The 27,279-nt window shown below is 59.7% G+C and overlaps 1 protein-coding gene across 2 annotated transcripts; it reads left to right on the top strand.

Moving 5' to 3' along the window:
- Positions 1-242: 242 nt before the first annotated feature.
- Positions 243-25,650, top strand: MAN2A2 (mannosidase alpha class 2A member 2). 2 transcript variants are annotated; one of them, XM_054713279.1, is made up of 24 exons: positions 251-405; positions 623-754; positions 2,782-2,931; positions 3,949-4,206; positions 4,277-4,421; positions 5,304-5,475; positions 6,594-6,721; positions 6,930-7,103; positions 7,708-7,894; positions 10,832-11,009; positions 12,161-12,363; positions 12,434-12,616; positions 12,774-12,888; positions 13,551-13,618; positions 13,748-13,913; positions 14,876-15,112; positions 15,268-15,390; positions 15,650-15,764; positions 16,014-16,147; positions 16,359-16,500; positions 18,839-18,972; positions 21,745-21,939; positions 23,122-23,235; positions 24,099-25,650. In XM_054713279.1, exons 3-24 carry the CDS (start codon positions 2,800-2,802, stop codon positions 24,249-24,251), a joined length of 3,456 nt encoding a protein of 1,151 aa, XP_054569254.1. In that variant the 5' UTR covers positions 251-405; positions 623-754; positions 2,782-2,799; the 3' UTR covers positions 24,252-25,650. The 2 variants fall into 2 exon arrangements, with proteins under 2 accessions (XP_054569255.1, XP_054569254.1); XM_054713280.1 differs by lacking the exons at positions 23,122-23,235; positions 24,099-25,650 and having other exon boundaries at positions 243-405; positions 18,844-18,972; positions 21,745-21,802.
- The last annotated feature ends 1,629 nt before the right edge of the window (positions 25,651-27,279 follow it).

Raw genomic sequence — 27,279 nt, 5'->3', positions numbered from 1 at the left:
TCTCTCATCGATGTTTCTAGCTCTCTATCCCTCTCCCTTCCTCTCTGTAAAAATCAATAAAATATGTTTTTTTAAAAAAAGAAAGAAAAAGGAGGATCACCCAGACAATTTAGATGATGTTTTAGTCCTTGGGTGGCGAGCTGGGAAAGGTTGGTGGCGGATGCTAAGTAGTTCCGCTCTCCTGGTCGCGGGACTGCGCCTGCGCACTGCGGCCGGTCACCGGCGCGGGGCGGAAGGGCGGCGCGGGGTGGGGCGGGGCGACGCGGCTGGCCCCGCCCCGCACGCAGCTCCGCCGGCGGCCGCCTTCCCCGCGTCGCTGCCTGGCGCGGGGCCGCCACCCTCGGGGATGCGAGGGGCAGCGCGAGGCCCGCGGGGCCCGGAGCGGCGCGAGGCGGGCCGCCGAGGGTAACGCGCCGGGCGGACGCGGGGGGAGGGTCCTGCGGTCCCGCCGGGGCCCAGGTTGGGCAGCGGGAGTCGGAGGCGGCCGGCGCCCCGCACCCCGCACCGGGGCAGCTGTCTCGGTCCCGGGACCGGCCGAGTCCGGGGAGGTGTCGGGGGCTGGCCGACCCGGCGCAGGTGCCTGCCTCCCGGGTGAACCCACCGTCTCTCTCTCCCTCTCCAGCTCCACCCGCTTTGGCCCGGAACCAGCCCCCAAAGGCTAAAAATACCCCCCGAGGCTTCTGGGCGGAACCGGATCGCGCTCAGCGGGGCGCGAGGCATCGGCGGCGGGCGGCGGCCTCTCCCCGCGGAGCAGGCAAGTGGGGGCCCGAAGTTACCTTCCAACCCAGCCTGTCCTCTCCCTCCCCAGGTTGGGGGGCATCCCTTCAGCATCAATCCCTGCCGGCTCCCCAGGGGGGTCCCCTAAATGCTGCCCAAGCAGAGAGGGCACTTCCCTCCTGCGGCATCAGAACTCACGGGGAAAGCGCAAGAGGACTGAGTCTGTGTGAGAAACATAAGCTGCTTGTGTTTAAATCCATCCTGAATTTCCTCATGCAGGGGTCCTCAAACTTTATTTAAACCGGGGGCCAGTTCCCTGTCCCTCAGACCGTGGGAGGGCCGGACGATAGTTTAAAAAAAAACAAAACTATGAACACATTCCTATGCACACTGCACATATCTTATTTTGAAGTAAAAAAAAAAAAAAAAAAAAAAACGGCAAAAACACCTGCAGGTGGCCCGCGGGCCGGAGTTTGAGGACACCTGTCCTAATGAGAGCGGAGCGGAGGGCAGGGAGAAAGGCTTTCCTTGTCAGTCTCTTGGGGTCTTTAAATCAAAATAGAAATAGCCGCTTATGCCTCTGGAACTAGAACCACGTGGTCACGGAGCCTGGGCGCCCACCTGCCGTGCCCGCCGTCTTCCTCCATGAGCTCGGGGGAGGCTGGTCATAATCAGGAGGCTGTGTGGTGACCTCTGGAGTCAGAGCTGGGAAGTTTGTTATCTCGCGGGTTTTTTTGTTTTTTTAAAAATATATTTTATTGATTTTTTTACAGAGAGGAAGAGAGAGGGATAGAGAGTTAGAAACATCGATGAGAGAGAAACATCCATCAGCTGCCTCTTGCACACCCCCTACTGGGGATGTGCCTGCAACCAAGGTACATGCCCTTGACCGGAATCGAACCCGGGACCCTTGAGTCCGCAGGCTGGCGCTCTATCCACTGAGCCAACCCGGTTTCAGCTCGCGTGTTTTTTTTTTATAGCATCAGCCCCGGGGAGAGAGAGATTCTGCTTCTCCCTAGGAGAGAGCTGCTCTCCTGAGGCGGACAAGGCAAGACCAGACTCGGATAACAGTCTTTGTCTCAGCCGAGAGAGTAAGATCCCGCTGGGGTGAGGGCCCACCGTCAGCGCTGGGATTCTGGGGCAAATAGTAGGTGTTTCTCTCTTTTCCGCGTCCAGCACGGAAAAGGAGTGGGTCTGATTCCTGAGTATAGAGGAGCTGGGGATTAAGAAATGAAAGAAAGAAAGACCAGACATGAAGATAGAAAAAGCTGGGAGCCGGGTGGGACACCGTCCTCTCTGATGGAGGGACAGGGACCCAGAGCCGATGCAGCAAGTTGATTTTATACCCCCAAATACCACGGGGTTTCCCCAGAACTTAGGATCCAGGGAGCTTATTTGCATTCTTGGGTTAGGCCCAAGCATTCCTGGTGCTTGACTGGATTTACATATCAAAGCCACACTACCCAACACCTGGGCAAAGTTAAGAGTTCATACCGATAACACATCTGCCTTTTTGGTGACTGTGTATCCAAGACGCGGCTCTGCCTGTCGCCTCGGACTCAGCTGACAATAATTTATTTTTATTTATTTATTTTTTTTTTTTATACATTTTATTGATTTTTTACAGAGAGGAAGAGAGAGGGATAGAGAGTTAGAAACATCGATGAGAGAGAAACATCCATCAGCTGCCTCCTGCACACCCCCCACTGGGGATGTGCCTGCAACCAAGGCGCATGCCCTTGACCGGAATCGAACCTGGGACCTTTCAGTCTGCAGGCGACGCTCTATCCACTGAGCCAAACCGGTTTCGGCATCAGCTGACAATAATTTAAAGAAATGCCCGTAACAGTCTGTGTCTCAGCCGAGAGAGTAAGATCCCGCTGGGGGTGAGGGCCCCCCCCCCCCCCCCGTCAGCGCTGGGGACTCGGCTGCTGCGGAGCTTGCTCTTCTTGGGAGTCGGGCAAATAGATGTTCCTTGGGAGCAGCTCTTGGGGTCTCATTGGCGCATTGGGTGGGAAGATCCCCAAAGGGATTGGGAGCTGAACACGGGGCCCCTCCTGCCAGGTGTGCGCGGAGGCCAGGATGAAGCTGAAAAAGCAGGTGACCGTGTGCGGGGCCGCTGTCTTCTGCGTGGCCGTCTTCTCCCTCTACCTCATGCTGGACCGAGTGCAGCACGACCCGACCAGGCACCAGAATGGCGGGAACTTCCCCCGGGTGAGTCACGCCTGGCGTCTGAGGTCTTCACGGACACGTCGTCAGGGCTCAGCGCCCAGCTGGAGAGCCGTGTCAGCCCGGGACGAGAACATTCCTCCCCCAGGGGCAGCTTTTCTAGAAACCCGGAGCTAAAAACGAGGATGCCAACGGAAGGAGGAGGGGGAAACGGCATGATGGGCTGCTGCTCTGTCTGGGGAATTTTTTATTTCAATATATTTTTATTGATTCCAGAGAGGAAGGGAGAGGGAGAGAGAGAGAGAAACATCCATGATGAGAGAGAATCACGGATCGGCTGCATCCTGCACGCCTCCTACTGGGAATGGAGCCCGCAACCCGGGCCTGTGCCCTTGACCGGAATTGAACCTGGGACCTCTCGCAAGCCGATGCTCTATCCACTGAGCCAAACCAAATCAGCTAGGGCGGTCTTGGGAATTCTTTTTTTATTTTTTATTTTTTATTTTTATTGATTTCAGAGAGGAAGGGAGAGGAAGAGGGAGAGATAGAAACATCAACGATGAGAGAATCATTGATTGGCTGCCTCTTGCACGCCCCCCACTGGGGATCGAGCCCGCAACCTGGGCATGTGCCCTTGACTGGAATCGAACCTGGGACCTTTCAGTCCGCAGGCCAACACTGTATCCACTGAGCCAAACCAGCTAGGGCGGTCTTGGGAATTCTTGGCAGCTATTGCTAATGGATTGCACCATGCATTCCCACGGAGCCCAGATGCAGTCCTTGTGGGCACAGGGCGCCGTGGAGGATAGGCGTGTGAGGTGAAACCTCGGCCTCCCGGAGCTGGAGGGCGAGGGTGCTCCCAGCCCAAGTGGATTGAAGTCCTCCGGGGTGATTCTCGTCTCCTCCCGTATCTGGCCCGAGCCGTGGCCCCGTAGGCTCGTGGTTCTGCCTTCCTCGGGGCGGGCCAGGGTCGTAGTCAGGCCTCAGGTGCAGGCCGCAGGCCGAGAGCACCCCGAGGCGGAGGGAGGCGCGGAGGGTGATTGCTCTCTGGTTTTCTGGCAGAGCCAAATTTCTGTGCTGCAGAACCGCATCGAGCAGCTGGAGCAGCTGCTGGAGGAGAACCACGAGATCATCAGCCACATCAAGGAGTCCGTGCTGGAGCTGACCGCCAACGCCGAGGGCGCGCCCGCCCTGCTGCCCTACTACACGGCCAACGGCTCCTGGGTGGTGCCGCCCGAGCCCCGGCCCAGCTTCTTCTCCGTCTCCCCCCAAGACTGCCAGTTTGCTCTGGGGGGCCGGGGCCAGAAGCCGGGGCTGCAGGTAAGAGCCAGAGCCGGCGGGGACCCCCCGGGGCCGGAGCGGCGCCGCTGAGCCGGCGCCTGCTCCGCAGATGCTGAGCGTGTCGGAGGAGCTGCCTTTCGACAACGTGGACGGCGGCGTGTGGAAGCAGGGCTTTGACATCTCCTACGGCCCCCACGACTGGGACGCCGAGGACCTGCAGGTGTTCGTGGTGCCGCACTCCCACAACGACCCAGGTGAGGGCCGGCGGCCCGCAGCCGGGCAGGGAGCAGGCTGGCTTTAAAAAATCCTACCTAATAAAATAGTAATATGCAAATCGACCGCACCTTCGCTACGCCCAAGCCACGCCCACCAGCCAATCAGGGCAAGTATGCAAATTACCCAACAAAGATGGCGGTTAATTTGCATACGCTGAGGGAGGGAGGAGTGAAGACTGAAGACAACTTAGAAGGAAGAGGGAAGAAAAGCGGAAAGCAAGGTGGCTGCCAGAGGGAAAGCCCGGGCGGGGTGGGGCGGGGCGGAGCAGGGTGGGTGGCAGTGGCCTGCCGGCCAAAAAGGCGGCAGCAGCAAGTGGCTGTGGCCGCTTGCAGGATTCTTCCTGCAAATGGGCTACTAGTATATATATAATTTGATTTTATTGACTTTTTACAGAGAGGAAGGGAGAGGGATAGAGAGTTAGAAACATCGATGAGAGAGAAACATCCATCAGCTGCCTCCTGCACACCCCCCACTGGGGATGTGCCCGCAACCAAGGTACATGCCCTTGGCCGGAATCGAACCCGGGACCTTTTAGTCCGCAGACCGACGCTCTGTCCACTGAGCCAAACTGGCCAGGGCTAAAAATATTTTTTTATTGATTTCAGACAGGGAGAGAGAGATAGTGATGAGAGAGAAGCATCCATAGGCTGCCTCCTGCACGCCCCACACTGGGGATCGAGCCCACAACCCTGGGGGGCATGTGCTCTGACCGGGAATCGAACCATGACCTCCTGGTTCATAGGCCGACACTCAAACACTGAGCCACGCCGGCCGGGCTCGGTGGGCTTTCTGACGGCAAGGGTAAGGGAGAGACAGTCGGAGGAGGTGTGGCCTCCTCAGGGGACCCTGTCGCTCCCCAGGCTGGATCAAGACCTTTGACAAGTACTACGCGGAGCAGACCCAGCACATCCTCAACAGCATGGTGACCAAGCTGCAGGAGGACCCCCGGCGGCGCTTCCTCTGGGCCGAGGTCTCCTTCTTTGCCAAGTGGTGGGACAACATCAACGCCCAGAAGAAAGCGGCCGTCCGGAGGCCAGTGGCTGTCGGGAGGCGAGGGAGGGCTGTCCTCTGGGCCTAGGGTGGGCGGGCGGGTTTCGCCTGAAGCTGTGGTCCCTCTGTGGCTGGAGAGGCAGGGGGACATGGCAGGGGTGAGGCGTGATGGTGGAGGGGAGGGGCCGAGATGAGATGGGAGGGGCTGAGATGAGGTGGGAGGGGCTGAGATGAGGTGGGAGGGGCTGAGAATGAGGTGGGAGGGGCTGAGGTGAGGTAGGAGGGGCCGAGTGAGATGGGAGGGGCTGAGATGAGATGGGAGGGGCCGAGTGAGATGGGAGCGGCTGAGAATGAGGTGGGAGGGGCTGAGAATGAGGTGGGAGGAGCTGAGAATGAGATGGGAGGGGCTGAGATGAGATGGGAGGGGCTGAGATGAGATGGGAGGGGCTGAGAATGAGATGGGCGGGGCTGATAATGAGGTGGGAGGGGCCCAGATGAGATGGGAGGGGCTGAGATGAGATGGGAGGGGCCGAGATGAGATGGGAGGGACTGAGATGAGATGGGAGGGGCCGAGATGAGATGGGAGGGGCTGAGAATGAGATGGGAGGGGCTGAGAATGAGGTGGGAGGGGCCCAGGTGAGATGGGAGGGGCTGAGAATGAGATGGGAGGGGCTGAGATGAGGTGGGAGGGGCTGAGAATGAGGTGGGAGGGGCTGAGAATGAGATGGGAGGGGCTGAGAATGAGGTGGGAGGGGCTGAGAATGATGTGGGAGGGGCTGAGAATGAGGTGGGAGGGGCTGAGAATGAGATGGGAGGGGCTGAGATGAGGTGGGAGGGGCTGAGAATGAGGTGGGAGGGGCCCAGGTGAGATGGGAGGAACTGGTTGGAGAGTCACTGTGTTAGGAGAAATCAGAGTTCTGTGAGCACAGGGAAGAGAAAGCCAGGAGCCAGGCCCCTGAAAGCGCAGGACCAGGACAGCAGGGACGCTGGCTAGCGGGAAAGGAGGGCCCACGTCTGTCCCCTTGGTCCCAGGTTCCCGTGGGCTGGCTCTTGAGGCCAGTGCGCCCGGGTCCCAGCCTCTTCTGTTTGGCACGACTGGGCAGGTGCCCCCCTCGCTGCCCGCCCCCCCACCCCCGCTGAGTGTGAGTCCTTCCCTGCAGGCTGGTGGGCAGCGGGCAGCTGGAGATTGCGACAGGAGGCTGGGTGATGCCCGATGAGGCCAACTCCCATTACTTCGCCCTGATCGACCAGCTCATCGAGGGACACCAGTGGCTGGAGAAGAATCTCGGTGAGGCAGGCTGCGGAGAGGGCGTCTGCCCCCAGAGCTGGCCCAGAGGGGAGCTGGGGCTGTAAGGTGCTGGGTTGGCAGATGGCGGTACCTTTGTGTGCTAATTCCCCCACCCAGGGCCGGTGTGATGGCCGGAAGGGAGCTGGGACCAGTCCCAGGAGGCCCGGCGGGGGGTGTTCAGGGCTCTGGCTTCCGTTCCCCTGCCCAGGTGTGACCCCGCGCTCGGGCTGGGCCGTGGACCCCTTCGGCCACAGCCCCACCATGGCTTACCTGCTGCGCCGTGCCAACCTGACCGGCATGCTGATCCAGAGGGTGCACTACGCCATCAAGAAGCACTTTGCGGCCACCCACAGCCTGGAGTTCATGTGGAGGCAGAGCTGGGGTAAGGCCAGGTGGGGAGAGGGGGTGACAGTGGTCGCTCTCTTGGGGAAGGGCAGGGACCTCAGAACAGGTCACCGGAAGCGCTCTGTCCCTCAGGACGGGTGGAGATCACGCTGACCTGGTCTCTGTGGGACCTGCTGTTCGTCCCCGGGGGAGCTGTGTACTCCTGAGCCTTCCCTGCGTCCTGACCCTTGACCTGCACATCCTCTGCAGTCTTAAGTCTAGGTCGAGCCTCCCCGCCCCCCCCCCTTTTATTTTAATCCTCACCTGAAGATATCTTTCCATTGATTTTCAGAGAGAGTGGAAGAGAGAGGGAAAGACAGAGAGAAGCATCGATGTGAGAGAAACACATCGATTGGTTGCCTCCTGCACGTGCCACGATCAGGGCCCGGGCCGGGGAGGAGCCTGCAACCCAGGTCCGTGCCCTTGACCGGAATCGAACCCGCAGGCCGACGCTCCAGCCACTGAGCCACCCCGGCCAGGGCCGAGCCTCCCCTTCCTCAGGGGTGCCTGCAGCTGGAGCGGATCGCTGTCCTGCGGGCGCCCCTGCGCCCAGCTCCCGACACCGCCGGCCGGGGGCTGACTGCCCGCTGTGTCCTCCTCAGACGCGGACTCCAGCACAGACATCTTCTGCCACATGATGCCCTTCTACAGCTACGACATCCCCCACACCTGCGGCCCGGACCCCAAGATCTGCTGCCAGTTTGATTTCAAACGCCTGCCCGGCGGGCGCATCAACTGCCCGTGGAAGGTGCCTCCTCGTGCCATCACCGAGGCCAACGTGGCCGAGAGGTACGGCCGCCAGCCCGCCGGGCTCTGCCGCGTGGGCTTCGGAAGAGGGGAGTGGGCTCGGGGGGTGCGTCAGGCCCGCAGCCACTTGGGTGGTGGCTTCCTTCCGAGTCTCCCTGGGGAGTGGAGTGGCTCAGGAGCCACCTGTCCCACGTGGTCTTATTTCCTAAGTGAGCCTGTCTTTTCTTAAAATATATTTTATTGATTTTTTCACAGAGAGGAAGGGAGAGGTAGAGAGAGCTAGAAACATCGATGAGAGAGAAACATCGATCAGCTGCCTCCTGCACGCCCCCCACTGGGGATGTGCCCGCAACCAAGGTCCATGCCCTTGACCGGAATCGAACCTGGGACCTTTCAGTCCGCAGGCCGACGCTCTATCCACTGAGCCACACCGGTTTCGGCAAGCCTGTGTCCTGACGAACTGTCAGAGCCGCGTGGCTGACCCAGAGGGGAATACTTCTCAGATCGGTACCGTTCCTTCCAACCTTCAGCCCCACGTGACCTCAGTCAGCCGGGACCCTCCGTGTTCCAGGAACCCGGAACCCCGCGCGGGGGTGCGTGTGGTGCTGCCCCTGAGAAAGCAGGCTCGTTCCCTTTGAGACAAGCGCTGGGGACCCCGAGAATGTCACTGTGGCTGACATGGCCCCCTGGGAACGGGCAGGGTAAGAGGGGTCAGAAACAGCGATTCAGCCAGAACCAGTCCGGCCTGAAGAATGCAACAGGTTGAACTGGTTTTCAGGCTGCAGCCTCGGATTCCCATGGTGGCCGAGAGGTAGAAGGGCATGTGACTGGAGGGAGAGAAAGGCGTCTTTTGTTTCCAGATCCGGAAACCTCAATGCGGCTCCCAAACACACACCGAGGCCCGGGCTGTGGAGGCAGGACTTTTATTATTTCTTTTAATTAAAAAATATTACTATTATTTTTAATCCTCACCCGAGGATATTTTTCCATTGGTTTTTAGGGAGAGTGGAAGAGAGAGGGAAAGACAGAGAAACATCGATGTGAGAGAAACACATCGATTAGTTGCCTCCTGCACGTGCCCCAACCAGGGCCCGGGCCTGGGAGGAGCCTGCAACCAAGGTACGTGCCCTTGACCGGAATCGAACCCGGGACCCTTCGGTCCATAGGCCGATGCTCTATCCACTGAGCCAGACCGGCTACAGGTGCCAGCCGAGGTGTGCAGCAAGCAAGTCATGGAGTAACTTCATTTTCTCCTTTGAAAGACCTCCTGGGTCAGTGGTCGGCAAACCGCGGCTTGCGAGCCACATGCGGCTCTTTGGCCCCTTGAGTGTGGCTCTTCCACAAAATGCCACGGCCTGGGCGAGTCTATTTGAAGAAGTGGCGTTAGAAGAAGTTTAAGTTTAAAAAATGTGGCTCTCAAAAGAAATTTCAATCGTTGTCCTGTTGGTATTTGGCTCTGTGGACTAATGAGTTTGCCGACCACTGTCCTAGGCGGATAAATGAGGGGGAAATGGTATTTGAGGAGTCCTCTCCTGAAAACAAGATAGAAAAGCTGACCAGCACAGTAAGTAGCTTAGTAGCTGGTTGAACTGCCACACCACATTTTTGTAGGTTGATCTGAAAAGAGAAAGGCGGCCCGGCCAGGTGTGGCTCAGCGGGTGAGCATCGACCCAGGAACCAAGGGTCACCAGTTCGACTCCCGGTCAGGGCACAGGCCCAGGTTGCCAGCTCCATCCATCCCCGTGGGGGGCGTGCAGGAGGCAGCCGATCAGTGATTCTCCCTCATCACTGATGTTTCTGTTTCTCTCTCCCTCTCCCTCCCTCTCTCTCTAAAATCAACAAAAATATTTTTTTTTAAAAAAAAGAGAGAGAAAGGGGCTTTGATGATATGCTACACGTACCTGTTTGTTTGTTGATTTTACCAGTAACTTGGACGAGAAAGAAAATAAACGTTTCTATGTAGTTTCTACTAGGTGCCAGGCACTGTTCCAGTGTTCTAGCAGGTATTAATTCATGCACTTTGTTTTAATTCTCATAAAGGTCTGATGGCAGATACTGATAGTGTCCTCATTTTATGGGAACTGAGGCCCAGAGAGGTTGAGTCACCCGCCCCAGGTCACACAGCTGGTGCAGGCCCCTCGCTCCAGGGCTGCCACACTCGCCGATGGACAGAATGAAGCCGCGTGTCAGGATCTGGGTCCCAGCCCTTTGGCATGTGGGTCGAATCTGACCGCTGAGATTTATTAGGCACAGGTGTAAGTTTCCACCCTTAGCCTCAGAAAATGAGACATTTCAGGGTGAGGAGAAAAGCCCTCGAGAGCCACACGCATGGACAGACGGCACTGTGGGGTGGCCGGGGGGCTGCTCACCACACCCACGTGAACACGCCGCTCCCATGGGAGCACCGGGCAGGACAGCGGGGGTTCTGTCTGCCCTCGTGGGCCGGCCCACCCTCGTCCCCGTATCCATCACCGGGTCCCTGCACGGAGGAGCGTGGGTGCATCTTTGGGATGTTTTAACATACATACGTGTTTTATTGATGTCAGAGAGGAAGGCAGAGGGGGAGGGAGAGAAACATCCATGATGAGAGAGAGTCATGGATCGGCTGCCTCCTGCACGCCCCCCACTGGGGATCGAGCCCACAACCTGGGCCTGTGCCCTTGACCAGAATCGAACTTGGGACCCTTCAGTCCGCAGGCCAACGCTCTATCCACTGAGCCACACTGGTGAGGGCCTTAGGTGTGTTTGGAGGAGAATCACAGGGGAGGAGGGCTGGCCTGTTGTGTGTGGGGTCAGGAGATTGAACCATCCCTGCAGCCCGGCACAGGCCGCTCTCCGCCCGTCAGCACCGTGGAGAGCGCCGGGCTCCAGGCCTGGATCCTACCCGGGAGGTGGGCACCTGCAGGCCAGGGACTCCCCACGGGGGCCATGCTCAGCATCCTGTCACCCCGGGCCTCACCCGGGCCCTGCCCCCCACAGGGCGGCCCTGCTCCTGGACCAGTACCGCAAGAAGTCCCGGCTCTTCCGGAGCAACGTCCTGCTGGTGCCGCTGGGCGACGACTTCCGCTACGACAAGCCCCAGGAGTGGGACGCCCAGTTCTTCAACTACCAGCGGCTCTTCGACTTCCTCAACAGCAGGCCCGACCTCCACGTGCAGGTGCGGCCGGCGGCCCCCGCCTTCCCAGGAGGCCCCACACCGGGGTTCCCTCCCGGCCTTCGCAGGGCTTCTCTTCTCTTTCTTTTTTTTAAAGGTTTATTTTTCACTCACTTATTTATCATGTTTTTTCAATCCTCACCCGAGGGTATTTTTTCCATCGATTTTTCGAGAGAGTGGAAGGGGGAGGGAGAGAAACGTCGATGTGAGAGAGACACATCGATGGGTTGCCTCCTGCACGCACCCGACCAGGGCCGGGGAACCTGCCACCGAGGTACGTGCCCTTGACCGGAATCGAACCCGGGGCCCTTCAGTCCATGGGCCAGCGCTCTATCCACTGAGCCACACTGGCTAGGGCCATACTTTATTTTTTATTATTTTTAATTTTAATTTTTTTTAAAAATTACTTTATTGATTAAGGTATCACATATTTGTCCACATCCCCCCATTCCCATCCCAAACCCCTCCCCATGCATGCCCCCACCCCCCTGTTGTCCGTGACCACTGGTTAGGTAATTTTAATTTTTTAAATACATTTTTATTATTTCAGAGAGGAAGGGAGATGGAGAGAGAGATAGAAACATCCATGATGAGAGAGAATCATTGATTGGCTGCCTCCTGCACGCCCCCTCCTGGGGATCGAGCTCACAACCTGGGCATGTGCCCTTGACCAGAATCGAACCCGAGACCATTCAGACTGCAGGCTGATGCTCTATCCACTGAGCAAACCCAGCTAGGGCTATTTTTTATTTTTTTAAGTAAACTTTTTATTGTTGATAGTATAATAGGTATTTTTCCTTTACCCCCATTCTCCCAACCCGTTCTTACCGAACCCCCCAGTCTTCACTACCCTATTGCCCGTGTCCATGGGCTGTGCATATAAGTATATAAGTTCTTTGGTTTATCTCTTCTCGTCCCCCCAACCCCACATCGAGCTGTGTCAGTCTGTTCCATGCCTCTTATTTTGTTGGTCAATGCATTCTGTTCATTAGATTCCACAGATAAGTGAGATCATGTGGTATTTGTCTTTCTCATCTGCCCGAATGGTCTCCCAGGCCCCCAGCGGGGGCGTGGGGCCAGAGGGTGGCCAGGACAGGGACTGCGTAGGCAGGGGCTGCGGCACTGAGGGGAAGGGGTTTCCGGGGTCCCCGCAGGCCCAGTTCGGCACCCTCTCCGACTACTTTGACGCCCTGTACAAGAGGACGCGGGTGGAGCCAGGGGCCCCGCCCCCGGGGTTCCCTGTGCTGAGCGGAGACTTCTTCTCCTACGCGGACCGCGAGGACCATTACTGGACCGGCTACTACACCTCCCGGCCCTTCTACAAGAGCCTGGACCGCGTCCTGGAGGCCCACCTGCGGTGAGCGCCGGCCGGGCCCGGGGCGGGCGGGAGGGGGACCCGGGAGGCGCTGACGCCCCTCTCTGCACAGCGGGGCGGAGATCCTCTACAGCCTGGCAGCCGCTCACGCCCGCCGCGCCGGCCTGGCCAGCCAGTACCCGCTCTCGAACTTCGCCCTCCTGACCGAGGCTCGGCGCACCCTGGGGCTCTTCCAGCACCACGACGCCATCACCGGCACCGCCAAGGAGGCCGTGGTGGTGGACTACGGGGTCAGGTGCGGGCCCCGTCCCCCCTGGGCTCCACGCCCCTGCCCCCCGTCCCAGAGCAAGGCGGTGCGGGCGGTCCGTGGGCAGGCCGCCTGGAGCCCCGTCCCGCGGGCAGCGCGGGCAGCGTGTGTGGCCGGCTCCCCCACATTCCCTCCTGTCCCCCAGGCTGCTGCGCTCCCTGGTCAGCCTGAAGCAGGTCATCATTAACGCCGCTCACTACCTGGTGCTGGGGGACAAGGAGGCCTACCGCTTCGACCCCGAGGCGCCCTTCCTCCAGATGGTGAGTCCTTCCTGCACCTGCTCGGGACCCCCCCCAGGAGCAGGGGGTGAGGGTCTCACTCCTCTTTCCTGCCCTGTCCTGGGGTGAGCGCAGCTGCCCGTCCCCACTCAGGACACGGGTGGGGAGGCGGCAGGATGCTGCCTCAGGCCGAGTCCCCTGATGGCTCTTCCCTTCCCACCATTTTTTAAAAAATTATTATTATTTTTTAATATTCTTATTGATTTCAGAGAGGAAAGGAGAGGGAGAGAGAGATAGAAACATCAGTGATGAGAGAGAATCACCGACTGGCTGCCTCCTGCACACCCCCCACTGGGCATGAAGCCAACAACCCGGGCATGTGCCCTTGACCAGAATCAAACCCGGGACCCTTCAGTCCGCAGGCTGTCGCTCTATCCACTGAGCCAAACCGGCCAGGGCCCCACCACTTTTTTAATACATTTTTTTAAATTGATTTCAGAGAGGAGAGGGAGAGAGAGAGAAACATCAATGATGAGGGAGACACATGGATCGGCTGCCTCCTGCACGCCCCCTACTGGGGATCGAGCCCGCAATCCGGGCATGTGCCCTTGACTGGGAATCGAACCTGGGACCCTTCAGTCCGCAGGCTGACGCTCTATCCATTGGGCCACACCAGCTAGGGCCTTCCCACCGTTTAATTCCAGGATGACACCCGCTTAAACCATGACGCCCTGCCGGAGCCCACGCTGATCCAGCTGGACGCCTCGCCCAGGTGAGCGGGACCAGGCCGGGCTGGGGCAGAGCCGCTCCCTCCCCGCCCCCCCCCCCCCCACCCCCCCCACTGCCCCCACACCTGCCCCAGGCACAGAGGCCGCCTGGCGAGCGCACCTCCCACCCGCAGGTACGTGGTGCTGTTCAACCCGCTGGACCAGGAGCGGCTCAGCGTGGTGTCCCTGCTCGTCAGCTCGCCCCGGGTGCGCGTCCTGTCGGACGAGGGCCAGCCCCTGGCCGTGCAGGTCAGCGCGCACTGGAGGTCCGCCACCGACATGGTCCCCGACGTCTACCAGGTGACCCCCTGCCCATCGCGGGCCCCTGTCCCTCAGCACCAGCCTCCCGCCCTCCTCCGTGCCCCCGAGGTGGGGACCGGGGTCCTGCGGGCGGGGCCGCCCAGGGCACAGTCGCTGCTGAGGTTTCTGTCCTCGAAGGGAAGGCGGGTCTGGAATAGTCCTGGCGAGAGTCACAGTGGCCTTCTATTGCCTGTCACGCATTCTTACAGCAAACCTTTATTTTTATTTTCTTATTTACCGTATTTTCCGGCGTATAAGACGACTTTTTAACCCAGGGAAATCTTCTATACGCCCAGTCGTCTTATACGCCGGAAAATACGGTATTTGTTTTAAATAATAATATTTACTTTTTTATTTTTTTTTAAATATATTTTATTGATTTTTTACAGAGAGGAAGAGAGAGGGATAGAGAGTTAGAGACATCGATGAGAGAGAAACATCGATCAGCTGCCTCCTGCACACCCCCTACTGGGGATGTGCCCGCAACCAAGGTACATGCCCTTGACCGGAATTGAACCTGGGACTCTTGAGTCTGCAGGCCGACGCTCTATCCACTGAGCCAAACCGGTTTCGGCTACTTTTTTATTTTTATTGATTTCAGAGAGGGAGAGAGAGAGAGAAACATCAATGATGAGAGATCATCATGGATCGGCTGCCTCCCGCGCGCCCCCTATAGGGGATCGAGCCTGCAACCCGGGCATGAGCCCTGACGGGGAATCAAACCCGGGACCCTTCAGTCCGCAGGCCGGTGCTCTATCCACTGAGCCACACCGGCTAGGCGTGTGGTTGCCACTGCATAGTTTTTCCAGTGTCATTGAGATTCATAACAGTCTGACCGGGGGCAAGCAATACCACCCCCCCTTGCCGAGGAGGGACGGAGGCCCCGGCGGGTGCAGGGACTTGCTCAGGCCCCAGACCCCGGATTCCGGGCCTGCGCCCAGAACTGACCCCCTGTGCCATAGGTGTCTGTGCCCGTCCGCCTGCCGGCGCTGGGCCTGGGCGTGCTGCAGCTGCAGCTGGGCCTGGACGCGCCCCGCACCCTGCCCTCCTCCGTGCGCGTCTACCTGCACGGCCGCAAGCTGGCCGTCAGCCGGCACGAGGCCTTCCCCCTCCGCGTCATCGACTCGGGCCCCGGCGACTTCGCCCTCAGCAACCGCTACATGCAGGTCTGGTTCTCAGGCCTCAGCGGGCTCCTCAAGGTAAGGCCCGGCGGGAGCCAGAGGGTGCGGGTGCCGCGGGTGCCGGCGGGCCGGGGGACCTGGGGGGCTCCCGGGGGCAGATCGTCCGCGCCCTCCCGGGGGCAGGCCTGACATGCCGGCGTGGGGCCAGGGGTCAGGGCTGTGTGTTTTGGCAGAGCGTCCGAAGGGTGGACGAGGAGCGGGAGCAGCGCGTGGACATGCAGTTCTTGGTCTACGGCACCCGCACGTCCAAGGACAAGAGCGGCGCCTACCTCTTCCTGCCTGACGGCGAGGCCCAGGTACCCGAGGACACGGCGGGACCCCGGGGGCCGGGGCCTCCCTCCCTCCCAGGGCACCGGAGACCCTCCCTTCGGGGCCTGGCTGGGCTGCCTTAGAGGTGGGAGCGGGGGCGGGGAGCCCACGGGGGGTGGGGGGGTGGGGTTGGCCCAGCTCAGCCAGGGTCTCAGGCCAGAGCCCTGCTCCTCCCCGGCCTGGCCCCGGGCTGGCCCCTCCCGCTCTGCTCTGTGCCGGGGCTCAGTGCCGCCCGCTCCTCCCCAGCCCTACGTGCCCAAGGAGCCCCCCGTGCTGCGCGTCACCGAGGGCCCCTTCTTCTCGGAGGTGGCGGCGTACTACGAGCACGTCCACCAGGTGGTCCGGCTCTACAACCTGCCAGGTGCGCCCCGGGGGGGGGATCGGGGGGGGGCGGCAGGAGGCATGGGCCCGGGGCTGTGACCCCGCTTCCTCCTGCCCGGGCCGCGGGGACAGCTCTTCCCGACCAGCGATCGTCGGAGGAGGGCTGATGCTTCATTGATTCTCGGGGCGTAAAGGGTGTCCAGGGAGAAACGCTGGGGGTGGCACAGCCCGCCCGGCTGCCTCTCCGCCGTGGCTCAGCCCCCCACGCCCCCTCTGTCCCCGTGCCCAGGGGTGGAGGGGCTGTCGCTGGACGTGTCGTCGCTGGTGGACATCCGGGACTACGTCAACAGGGAGCTGGCCCTGCGCGTCCGCACGGACATCGACAGCCACGGCACCTTCTTCACGGACCTCAACGGCTTCCAGGTGACCCCGGGCCCGGGGCTGGGGGGCCCTCGGAGCAGAACTGGGGCTGGGTTTTGCTTCCGTCCGAGGCCCTGGGGTGAGGTCGGGAGGGGTGTCCGCCCGATGGAGAAGGGGAACCAGGCGGGAGTGGCCAGGGCCCCCTTCAGACTGGGGACCCCCTGGGTCCCAGCCGGGGCCTGGGTGCCCTTGACCGGCTGGCCTGGGCCCACAGGTGCAGCCCCGGCGGTATCTGAAGAAGCTGCCCCTGCAGGCCAACTTCTACCCCATGCCCGCCATGGCCTACATCCAGGACGCCCAGAACCGGCTCACGCTGCACACGGCGCAGGCCCTGGGCGTCTCCAGCCTCCACGACGGTGAGTGGGAGCAGGAGCCGCGTGGGGGGCAAAGGGCAAGAAAGGAAGCGCCTCCTGCCCCCAGTCTCTCCGCTCCACAGTCCCCCCTCTCCTTCCAGTTTGCACCCTTCCCCCCCCCCCCCCCCGCCGTGTCCTGTTCCCCGTTCGATAGGGGGTGAGCCATTAACAGCTGCCAGTCACATGTGCCACTGCCACCTCTCCCCTGATGGAGGCGCCTGGGGGTGGGTGCCCCTCAAGAGGCATCAGAATATTGAACAGTGATTCTCTTTTTTTTATTTTTTTTATTTATTTATTTTTAAATATTTTATTGATTTTTTACAGAGAGGAAGAGAGAGGGATAGAGAGTTAGAAACATCGATGATAGAGAAACATCCATCAGCTGCCTCCTGCACACCCCGCATTGGGGATGTGCCCGCAACCAAGGCACATGCCCTTGACCGGAATCGAACCTGGGACCCTTCAGTCCGCAGGCCGACGCTCTATCCACTGAGCCAAACCGGTTTCGGCGTGATTCTCTTTTTAAAGAAAAAAAAAATTTTAAATTGATTTCAGAGAAGAATCATTGATCAGCTGCCTCCTGCACGCCCCCTACTCAGAATCGAGCCTGCAACGGGGCATGTGCCTTGACTGGGAATCGAACCCGGGACCTCTCAGTCCATGGGATGGCGCTCAATCCACTGAGCCACCCCAGCCTGGCTGAACGTTGCTTCTCAGCTGAGCTGTGCAGTCCCCTCTGGCCAGGGATGGGAGAGGGACCGGTGTGGGAAGGGCATCGGTGTAATGAATTATTTAGCGAAGGAGAAAGAGATGTACGTCTTCCTACTCACGGTCATTAAACGATGAGAATGGCATTCCTCAGAACCAGAACAAGGGCAGGAGGTGCAATAGCCTGGAGCGGGGCAGCCAGGCGTGTGAGCCCAGGAGCCCCATGCCCTCGGGGCGATGTGAACAGCTTGTACTTCAGCTCTTCCTTCCCGGCGGGGGGCTGTGCAGGGCTGAGCGGAGGCCCGTCAGGCTGTGCAGGGGCCGGCGGTGAGGGCAGTCCTGGGAGAGTGGACTCTGCTGCCCCTTCCCCGGGGTCACCCGGATGTAGAACTTTCCTGTGGTCTGTCTGCCACAAGGCTGTGTCCACGCTTGGTGCTCTCTGCCCTTCCGGGAAACAGCGTGCTAAGAAATGATTGTTTCATTTTTTTAATTTTTTATTTTATTTATTTATTTATTTAAAATATATTTTATTGATTTTTTACAGAGAGGAAGGGAGAGGGATAGAGAGTCAGAAACATCGATGATAGAGAAACATCGATCAGCTGCCTCCTGCACACCCCCCACTGGGGATGTGCCCGCAACCAAGGTACATGCCCTTGACTGGAATTGAACCTGTGACCTTTCAGTCCGCAGGCCGACACTCTATCCACTGAGCCAAACCGGTTTCGGCTGTTTTATTTTTTTTATTTATTCATTTGAGAAAGGGGAAGAGGGAGAGAGAAAAGAAAAAACAAACATTGATTCTTTGTATCCCTTATTTGTGCATCATTGATTGATTCTCGTATGTGCCCTGACCGGGGATTGAACCCACAACCTGTGTGCGTCGGGATGACGCTCTGAACAGCCATCCAGCCAGGGTCTAAGAAGTGACTGTTTTATATGCCAGGGGTCTGTTGTCGGCTTTTCAGCCACCTTTCTGTGATTGCTCGGTGAAGACTGCGGAACCGCCGACATCAGAACCAGGGCTGGGATGGGGAGAGGCGGGAGGGCCATGGTGTGGGAAGGCCCTCCAGAGGGTCTTTAAAAAGCAGGCGCTGGGAAAACCCTCCCCCCAGCAACACATGTCCGCTTTGCAGTGCGCCCCGTCCCAAGCGCATTTCAGAGAGAGAGCCCGGGCCATCACTGCCGTCTCTTTTCCCCTGGGCAACCCCAAGGACCCCCCTCCCAGCCTCTGCCTGACTCGCCAACTGGCTGTCCTCTTGCACCCCTCCTGCCCGAGGAGGCGGGCAGAGCTGGAGTCTGTCCCCGCCTGGAGCAGGCCGGAGAGCGGGTGTCAATGCCCGGTTAGGCCTGGGAGCAGCTGCTGAAGACTGGCCGGTGGTGGCTGTGTGTCTGGGAGACACGGGGCAGGGCCGAGATCTGCCGGGGCGGCCTCCCCCGCCGGGCCTCGACTCCGATGTCCTCTGCAAGGCCAGCCCTTCACGGAGCCCCCTCCCAGCTCTAGCCCCAGGGCTTCTCTCCCTCCCGAGTGACTCAGCTTCCGGCCACCACCACCCACCTCCCCCGGGCTCTGTGCTGGGTCCTTCTGAAGGTCACTGTCTGTTCCCCGGGCACTCACAGTTCACTCCCGCAGGCCAGCTGGAGGTGATCCTCGACCGGCGGCTGATGCAGGACGACAACCGAGGCCTGGGCCAGGGGCTCAAGGACAACAAGAGGACCCGCAACCACTTCCGCCTCCTCTTGGAGCGCCGCACCCTGGGCAGTGAGGTGAGGCGGGGCTCCCTCCCAGGGGTGGCCCTGGGGTGCAGCGAGGGCTCGGGGAGCACAGCTAGAGCTGGACAGGGGTGGCGAGAGGACGGCCTGCTTCCTGGGTCAGGGGGAGTCGGGCTAACGCCCTGGAGCTCCATCTCCTGCAGCCTGGCGCCTCCCTCGCCCTGCACCCCGTCTCCAGTGCCCTGTGCCCACCTCCCGCCTCCCTCTCTGCACCTCCCCCGACCCTATCCCTCGGCCCCCCTGGCTCCCCATCCCTCTCTCCGCCAGCCCCTCTCACCTCATGGCTTTTTAAAAAAACATTTACATTTTAATACCTTTTTAAAAATATTTTTTTTTATTGATTTCAGAGAGGGAGGGAGAAGGAGAGAGGGATAGAAACATCAATGATGAGCGAGAATCATTGATCAGCTGCCTCCTGCACACCCCACACTGGGGATCCAGCCAGCAGCCCGGGCCTGTGCCCCGACCGAGAATCGAACCCATGACCGCCTGGTTCATAGGTCCGCACTCAACCACTGAGCCACACCGGCCGGGCCTGGCTTTTTCTCCTAACTGGCACCATGTTGAGGGCCTCGGTCTGTCAGCAGCAGGAGCATAACCGAGAGAGAAGGGCCGGCAGGGGGTGCCGGCAGGGGGTGCCGAACTGTGTCACTCAGCAAGTTGTGGCTGGAATTGGAGCGGTGACCGCCTGCCCCTCCGGCTGCTGTGTCTGTGCCTCAGACAGCCTGAGCTCTCAGGATACTGACTGCTCTCTGGGAATTCATTCGCGGTATGTGCGGGGGCTGAGCCACGTGTGTGGAAAGATTAGGTACAAGATGGGGTGTCCACCGGTTCTGAGGAGCCAGAGAACGTTGTGGCCCAAGGGGGTCGAGGACGGCATCCTGGAGGAGGGGCCCCCCAGGCGCGGCTCTGATGAATGAGGGTCTGATGTCCCCACGCGGCCCAAGGCCCAGAGCGGGCCCTGGTGATACGGAGGAGCAGTGAGTCCGCTCAGACCAGAGCTGCCTGACCAGTGTGGGAGCCACGTGGCTGTTTAAATTAATTAGAGCTGCCCCGGCTGGCGTGGCTCAGTGGCTGAGCATCAGCCTATGAACCAGGAGGTCAGGGTTCGATTCCCGGTCAGGGCACAGGCCCGGGTTGCAGGCTTAATCTCCAGTGTGGGGCGTGCAGGAGGCAGCCGATCCATGATTCTCTCTCATCATTGATGTTTCTCTCTCTCTCTCCCCCTCTCCCTTCCTCTGAAGCCAATAAAAAACATATAAAATAAATATAAAAAATACAAATCAATGGAAAAATAACATCAGGTAAGGATTAACAAAAAAACATGCACAAACCAATTAAAAAACAATAAATTAATTAGAGCTACAGACAGTAACCAATTAGTTCTTCACTCAGACTGGCCACATGTCGGGTGCTCGGTGGCCACGCATGGCGAGGAGGGACCATATTAGTGTAGACGTAGCATGTTCCCATTACTGCAGGGCGCCCTCCCAGCGCTGGGCCAGCACGGGGGTCTAGGAGGCAGGCGGCAGTGACCTTGAATGCCTGGCTAGGAGTCTGGGCTTTACTCAAGGCCATTGAAGGCTGTGAGGCAGGAGGGACATTGTCGGGACCCTGCCCTAAGCACATCACTCCGACAGCGGAGGGGGGAGGGGGGTGTGTGGGAAGAAAGACTGGAGGCTGGGGTGCCAGTTGAAAGGCCATTCAAGTCCCAGCTGGTTTGGCTCAGAGGATAGAGCATCGGGCTGAGGACTGGAGGGTCCCGGGTTTGATTTCTGGGTTGCAGGCTCGATCCCCAGTGTGGGGCGTGCAGGAGGCAGCCGATCCATGATTCTCTCTCATCACTGATGTGTCCATCTCTCTCTCCCTCTCCCTTCCTCTCTGACATCAATAAAAATGTATTTGAAAAAGAAAGGCCATTCAAGCAGGAAAGGCTGGTGGCTTGAACCCGAGCCATGGGAGGGGAAGTCGGGTGGATGTGAGGACACAGCAGAGGTGGGATGAGACCGGGCAGAGGGAAGTGAGGTTCTGGGCAGGTGGGAGGAGGGCGGGACTAGGGACGGAACTGCAGATCCGGGGAGGACAGTTGAGCGCAGCCTGAGTGTGACGTCCAGGTCGGCCATCCAGGTATGTAGTCGGCTCAGCCGTGGGGACCGCTGGGCCCGGGGTCAGGGCCGCTGCCGTGGCCGTGGAGGGTCACGTGGATGACCTTCTCCACCAGCCCGTGTCCCCTGGCCGAGTGCGCATCTGCCGGCCAGCCTCCCCGCCCCGAGACCCTCATCTCCGAGGGAGGTGCCGCTGAGCGGAGTGTCTGTTAACAATCGTGTCACGGGAGCAAAAAAACCCCAAAAAGTAGAGGAGAGTGAAGTAGCCCCCCCCCCCTTTTCTTTAATTGATTTCAGAGAGGAAGAGAGAGGGAGAGAAACATCAATCGTGAGAGAGAATTATTGAACGGCTGCCTCCTGCACGCCCCACACTGGGCACTGAGCCCGCAACCCGGGCATGTGCCCTGAGCGGGAATCGAACCGTGACCTCCTGGTTCCTAGGTCGATGCTCAACCACTGAGCCACGCCGGCCGGCAAGGAGCCCTTTCCAAGTGTGCGATGGGAAGTGGCCGCACTTGACGGGTCCTGGAGCCAGGCCCCCTTGTCTCCAGACCCATCAGGGAAGCTCTTTCCAAAGGCACTGGCCGGTTGTGTTTCATCCTCACCTTCACCCCTCAGCCTGGCTCCGTCCCCTCACCCGCGTCTCGGGCCGATCTTGCAGGTGTCAGACGGCCACTCTACCAGCTACCCGTCCCTCCTCAGCCACCTGACCTCCGAGTACCTGAATGCCCCGGTGCTTGCCCTGCCCGTAGCCAAGCGGCAGCCCCCGGCTCCCGGTCTGCGCTCATTTCATCCTCTGGCTTCCTCGCTGCCCTGCGACTTCCACCTGCTCAACCTGCGCACGCTCCAGGCTGAGGTGAGGATCCCGCTCAGCCCCGGGCCTCCAGGACCAACTTCCAGCCTGTCCTCACCCAGGCTCCTCTTTGTCCCAGCACCGCCTTCGGGCAGAGGTGCTGCTGCACCTGTGAGCCCCGGGGAGCACCTGTGAGCTCAGGGGAGCACCTGTGAGCCCTGGGGAGCACCTGTGAGCTCAGGGGAGCACCTGTGAGCCCTGGGGAGCACCTGTGAGCTCAGGGGAGCACCTGTGAGCTCGGGGAGCACCTGTGAGCCCCGGGGAGCACCTGTGAGCTCGGGGAGCACCTGTGAGCCCCGGGGAGCACCTGTGAGCTCGGGGAGCACCTGTGAGCTCAGGGAAGCACCTGTGAGCTCAGGGGAGCACCTGTGAGCCCCGGGGAGCACCTGTGAGCCCCACGAGCACCTGTGAGCTCAGGGGAGCACCTGTGAGCTCGGGGAGCACCTGTGAGCCCCGGGGAGCACCTGTGAGCCCCGGGGAGCACCTGTGAGCCTCCGGGGAGCATCTGTGAGCCCCGGGGGAGCACCTGTGAGCCCCACGAGCACCTGTGAGCCCCGGGGAGCACCTGTGAGCTTGGGGAGCATCTGTGAGCCCCAGGGAGCACCTGTGAGCCCCGGGGAGCACCTGTGAGCCTCCGGGGAGCATCTGTGAGCCCCGGGGGAGCACCTGTGAGCCCCACGAGCACCTGTGAGCCCCGGGGAGCACCTGTGAGCCCCACGAGTACCTCTGAGCCCCACGAGCACCTGTGAGCTTGGGGAGCATCTGTGAGCCCCAGGGAGCACCTGTGAGCTCAGGGGAGCACCTGTGAGCTTGGGGAGCATCTGTGAGCCCCGGGGAGCACCTGTGAGCCCCGGGGAGCACCTGTGAGCTCGGGAAGCACCTGTGAGCCCCGGGGAGCACCTGTGAGCCCGGGGGAGCACCTGTGAGCTTGGGGAGCACCTGTGAGCCCCGGGGAGCACCTGTGAGCTTGGGGAGCACCTGTGAGCCCCGGGGAGCACCTGTGAGCCCAGGGGAGCACCTGGGAGCTCGGGGAGCACCTGTGAGCCCGGGGAGCACCTGTGAGCTCGGGGAGCATCTGTGAGCTCGGGGAGCACCTGTGAGCCCCGGGGAGCACCTGTGAACCCCGGGGAGCACCTCTGAGCTCGGGGAGCACCCGCCTCACTGCCTTGTGCTGTCTGTCACCAGGATGAGCCCTCCTTGCCCTCGGCAGAAGCTGCACTCATCCTGCACCGCAAAGGCTTCGACTGTGGCCTTGAGGCCAAGAACTTGGGCTTCAACTGCACCACAAGCCAAGGCAAGGTGAGCAGGCCCCGGTGAGGGAGGGGAGCCCCCGAGGAGAGGAGGGAGGGAGTGGGCAGCTGGGAACGGGAGGCGTGAGAGAGGTGGGTGAGGCTGCAGTGAGGTCAGGCAGCGGTCGGCGGGCAGGGGTCACTGGGTATTTTAGAGAGAGAAGCGGAAGCGGCTGACATTTGTTTTCGAAGCTACGGAGGCCCGGCGGGGCAAGTTCTAGACGAGAACAACTGTTCTAGCTGGACAACTGCTCCTGAGCAGGGATGTCCATCAGACACAGAACTTAAAAACCAACAGCACCCCGGCCGGTGTGGCTCAGTGGACAGAGCGCCAGCCTGTGGGCCCAAGGGTCCCGGGCTCGATTCCGGTCAAGGGCACCTACCTGGGTGGCAGGCTCCTCCCCAGCCCGGACCCTGGTCGGGGCCCATGCAGGAGGCAACCAATCGATGTGTTTCTCTCACATCGATGTTTCTGTCTTTCCCTCTCTTTTCTATTCTCCCTAAAAAAAAAAAAAAAAAAAAAAATTAATGGATGAGGATTAACAAAAAACACACACACCCAAAAACAAAAGCCGTCAAGCTGTATTCGTTGCTTAAGCCGGCACCCACAAATGCCTCCACGCGCCAGGTCCTCAGAAGAGGACCAAGACATGGCCCCTGTCCCCCAAGAGCTCCCCGCTGGGTGCAGCGGTCCCGACCCCAGGTTCAAGGTCAGGCTCGGGCTGCGCACATCCGGGTGAGCCTGAGCCGGGGGCAGACCCGCCTGTGCACGTAGGCACCCAGCTGCTGGCGGGCACAGCAAGCATTGGAGGGAGAGCTGCCCTCCCTGGCGTGTCAGCACCCAGCACGGCCCCCCCTCCCTCCTCCGCGCAGGTGGCCCTGGGGAGCCTCTTCCACGGCCTGGACGTGGGCTTCCTGCAGCCGACCTCCCTGACGCTGCTGTACCCGCTGGCCTCGCCCTCCAACAGCACGGACGTGTACCTGGAGCCCATGGAAGTTGCCACCTTCCGCCTCCGCCTGGGCTAAAGGGGCAGGCCAGCCGCAGAGACCGCCTCCAGCGTGAGGTCGGGTCGGACCAGCCACACTGGGCACCCTGTCCCGCTCTGCCTCTCAGAACCGTGACAGACTGAGCTCGGCCTCGCTTCCTGTTTGTTGTCGTTGCTTCTGTGTTCGGGGGCAACCCGCGGCCCCATGCTGGGCGGCCCGGGCAGACGCTGGTGAGACCCAGGAGAGAAGGCCCTGGGTCAGTGGGCAGGGCCCGCCTCGGCTTTGGGGTGTGAGTGGCCGCCCAGCTGGGCACTGGCTCAAGCGCCCGTCCTTTTCCCAGAATGGGATGGAGGAGAATCAGGAGAGGTGGGGGAGGCTGAAGGGGTAACCGCCAGCCTCAGGGTCGGCTGGTCCTAGGGGGTCCTGTGGTCGTGTAGGGACTGTGTCCCGGGGTGGCGAGCAGGAGCAGAGGGGTGCTGGGAGGAGGGCGGGGAGGAGCAGGAGGACTCCCGCTCTGAGTGCTCCCTGGCCCGCACGCCCTGGAGACTGTCGTGGCCAGAGGTCAGGACACTTCAGGTGCCGAATCCCCCGCTCAGACTGGGTGCCTGGTCTGGGTGCCGATCTGGGGGATGGTGGCCCTCCCCCCTGCGGACTCCTCTCTGGTTCCTGTCCTCTGCACACCACGGTCCCCACGAGCCCCTTCCAGCCCCTTCCAGCCGTGGGGGGGATGTGACCCCGCGCATCTCCTTTCCCTGGGGAGAAAGCGCCGCTCCAAGATGCCCTGTGCCTGGGCGAGCGAAGGCGGCCTCGCACCGTCCCTGCAGCCAGGCCTCGGCCTCCCCGCGCGTCTCCGGAAGAATCCGGGTCCCGGCACAGGCACCAGGGACGTGGGAGTGACTGGGGCACTGGGGCTGCTCACCAGCCTTCATCTCAGCTTCGATGAATAGAGAACGTTTCGTGATAGTCTCTGTAGATGCTGAAATGACATTTGGCAAAATTTACAATCCATCCCTTATTAACACTCCTAAGATTAGAAAGAGACGTTCATCCAGGTAAAGGTCTCTCAGAAACCAGCAGGTAATGGCATTCTAAAGGGGCCGACTCCAGGCGTTCCTGGTCAAGCCAGAACCCAGCCGAGGGCTCACCGTCACTTGGGGAAGTCCTGGCACCGCTGACCCCGCAACGGGCAGATGACGGGGAAGAGAAAGTGGCAGTTGTCGCTGGCAGACGCTAGAAGGGCCGACCTATAGAACCTAAGTGTGTCCGTGGAAGACCTATTAGCAGCATTCTGTAAGTTGACCCAAATGACACCTCAATTTCCTGTGTAGACTGGCGCTCTCCGTACAGCCCACACGTTCATGCTGTTCCCTGATTTGGGGTACCTTTTGGAATGTGACAGGTTCTGGAGTTCACTGGGAAGAGTAAATGTGTGAGAGTACGAAGCGATTCTGAGTCCTGATGAGTCGGGGTGGGGGGGTGGCCGCCTGGGGCGGGGCGCCGGCACTTGTCCTTCGGGAATTCCCAAAGGACGCTCCAGCGACCGTGAGTTGAGCGCGTGTCACCTGAGTGGGAGCCGGCCAGTGGGCTGGTGGGACATGCACAGACCGGCTATTTGGGGATTTAGGATAAAAGGAGTATTTTAGGGGGGAAAGATGGATTATTTAATAAGCAGTACTTTAGGACAACTGGCTCTGTGAAAGTGAGTTCCAGCTCTACCTCCGAGTTTCAAAAAAAATAGTTCCAAAGGGGAAAAATAATCAAGTTAAACTATAAAATTCCTGAAGAAAATATAGGATATTTTCAAACCTCCGGTACGGGAAGGCCTGGTATAAAGGTGACAGGAAACCTAAAAGGTTTATAATAATAAGGGAAATGATACAATGAGGGAAAAGAAAGATTTTACCACAAAATATTCAAATATTTTACCACAAAACATGTCTTCTTTTAACGGAAGACATCAGGGTTAAAATGCAAAGGACAGATTTGGGAGACAATATTTGCCCGAGCCTGTTTGGTTCAGTGGATAGAGCGTCGGCCTGCGGACTGAAAGGGTCCCAGGTTCGATTCCGGTCGAGGGCATGTACCTTGGTTGTAGGCTCCTCCCCGGCCCAGCCCTGGTCAGGGCTCATGCAGGAGGCAACCCATCGATGTGTTTCTCTCACATCGGTGTGTCTCTCTGTCTTTCCCTCTCTCTTCCACTCTCCCTAAAAATCAATGGAAACATACCCTCAGGTGAGGATTAACCAAAGTAAATAAATAAGTGGGTGAGTACCATTACTTTAGGGGGAAAGCTTGCTGTGGGGCCCTTAGGGAGAGCCACTGGGCCTGCTAAGCAGCTACCTGAAGCTTCAGGGTGACATAGCTGAGTTCTTAAGGCCGCCCAGGGCCCAGGGAGTCCTGCCTCTGTCACCGGGAAGGAATGAGGTTACTGTGAAGGGCTTAGCATTGTGTAGACAGGAGCTCCACAAACATGAGCTGTAATATTAATAAAGGAGGCCAAGCAGTTACAGCATAGCAGGTGGTGTTTTTTTAAAATACATACCGTATTTTCCGGCGAATAAGACGACTTTTTAACCCAGGAAAATCTATACGCCCAGTCGTCTTATACGCCGGAAAATACGGTATATATTTTTTTTATTGATTTCAGAGAGGAAGGGAGAGAGAGAGACAGAAACATCAATGATGAGAGAGAATCATTGATCAACTGCCTCCTGCACACTCCCTACCGGGGATCGAGCCTGCAACCCAGGCATGTGCCCCTGACCGGGAATCGAACCCTGACCTCCAGGTTCATAGGTCGACACTCAACCACGGAGCCACGCCGGCCGGGCAGCAGGTGGTGGTTGCCAGCATATGTGTAATCACAGGAGGGAGAATCTGTGAAGCCCCTAGGGAGTCAGCAGAACAGGCCTTAGATGTGCGATGAAGTTACTCATCTGCTGGGGAGGAGAGTGTGTACTCCGACGCCCCGGCCTCCTGAACTGCGCGGGCAGCGTTGCGCAGGGAGCAGTCGGGTGCACCAGCATCGCGTGCTGGAATTCCGGCTTGGCCCGTCCCGACAGGCTGC

This window comes from Eptesicus fuscus, chromosome 25, assembly GCF_027574615.1.
Source record: "Eptesicus fuscus isolate TK198812 chromosome 25, DD_ASM_mEF_20220401, whole genome shotgun sequence".
Taxonomy (NCBI): Eukaryota; Metazoa; Chordata; class Mammalia; order Chiroptera; family Vespertilionidae; genus Eptesicus; species Eptesicus fuscus.
The sequence above is the reverse complement of the archived record's forward strand: the minus strand, read 5'-3'. Positions and strand labels throughout refer to the sequence as shown.

What these genes read in the sequence shown, in the direction of transcription:
- MAN2A2 (XM_054713279.1), top strand. Translation starts at nt 2,800, where the DNA reads ATGAAGCTGAAAAAGCAGGTGACCGTGTGCGGGGCCGCTGTCTTCTGC. An exon ending in CATGTGGAGGCAGAGCTGGG is followed by an intron (nt 7,104 to 7,707) that starts GTAAGGCCAGGT and finishes TGTCCTCCTCAG; the next exon opens with ACGCGGACTCCAGCACAGAC. An exon ending in TGCCTGACGGCGAGGCCCAG is followed by an intron (nt 15,391 to 15,649) that starts GTACCCGAGGAC and finishes GCTCCTCCCCAG; the next exon opens with CCCTACGTGCCCAAGGAGCC.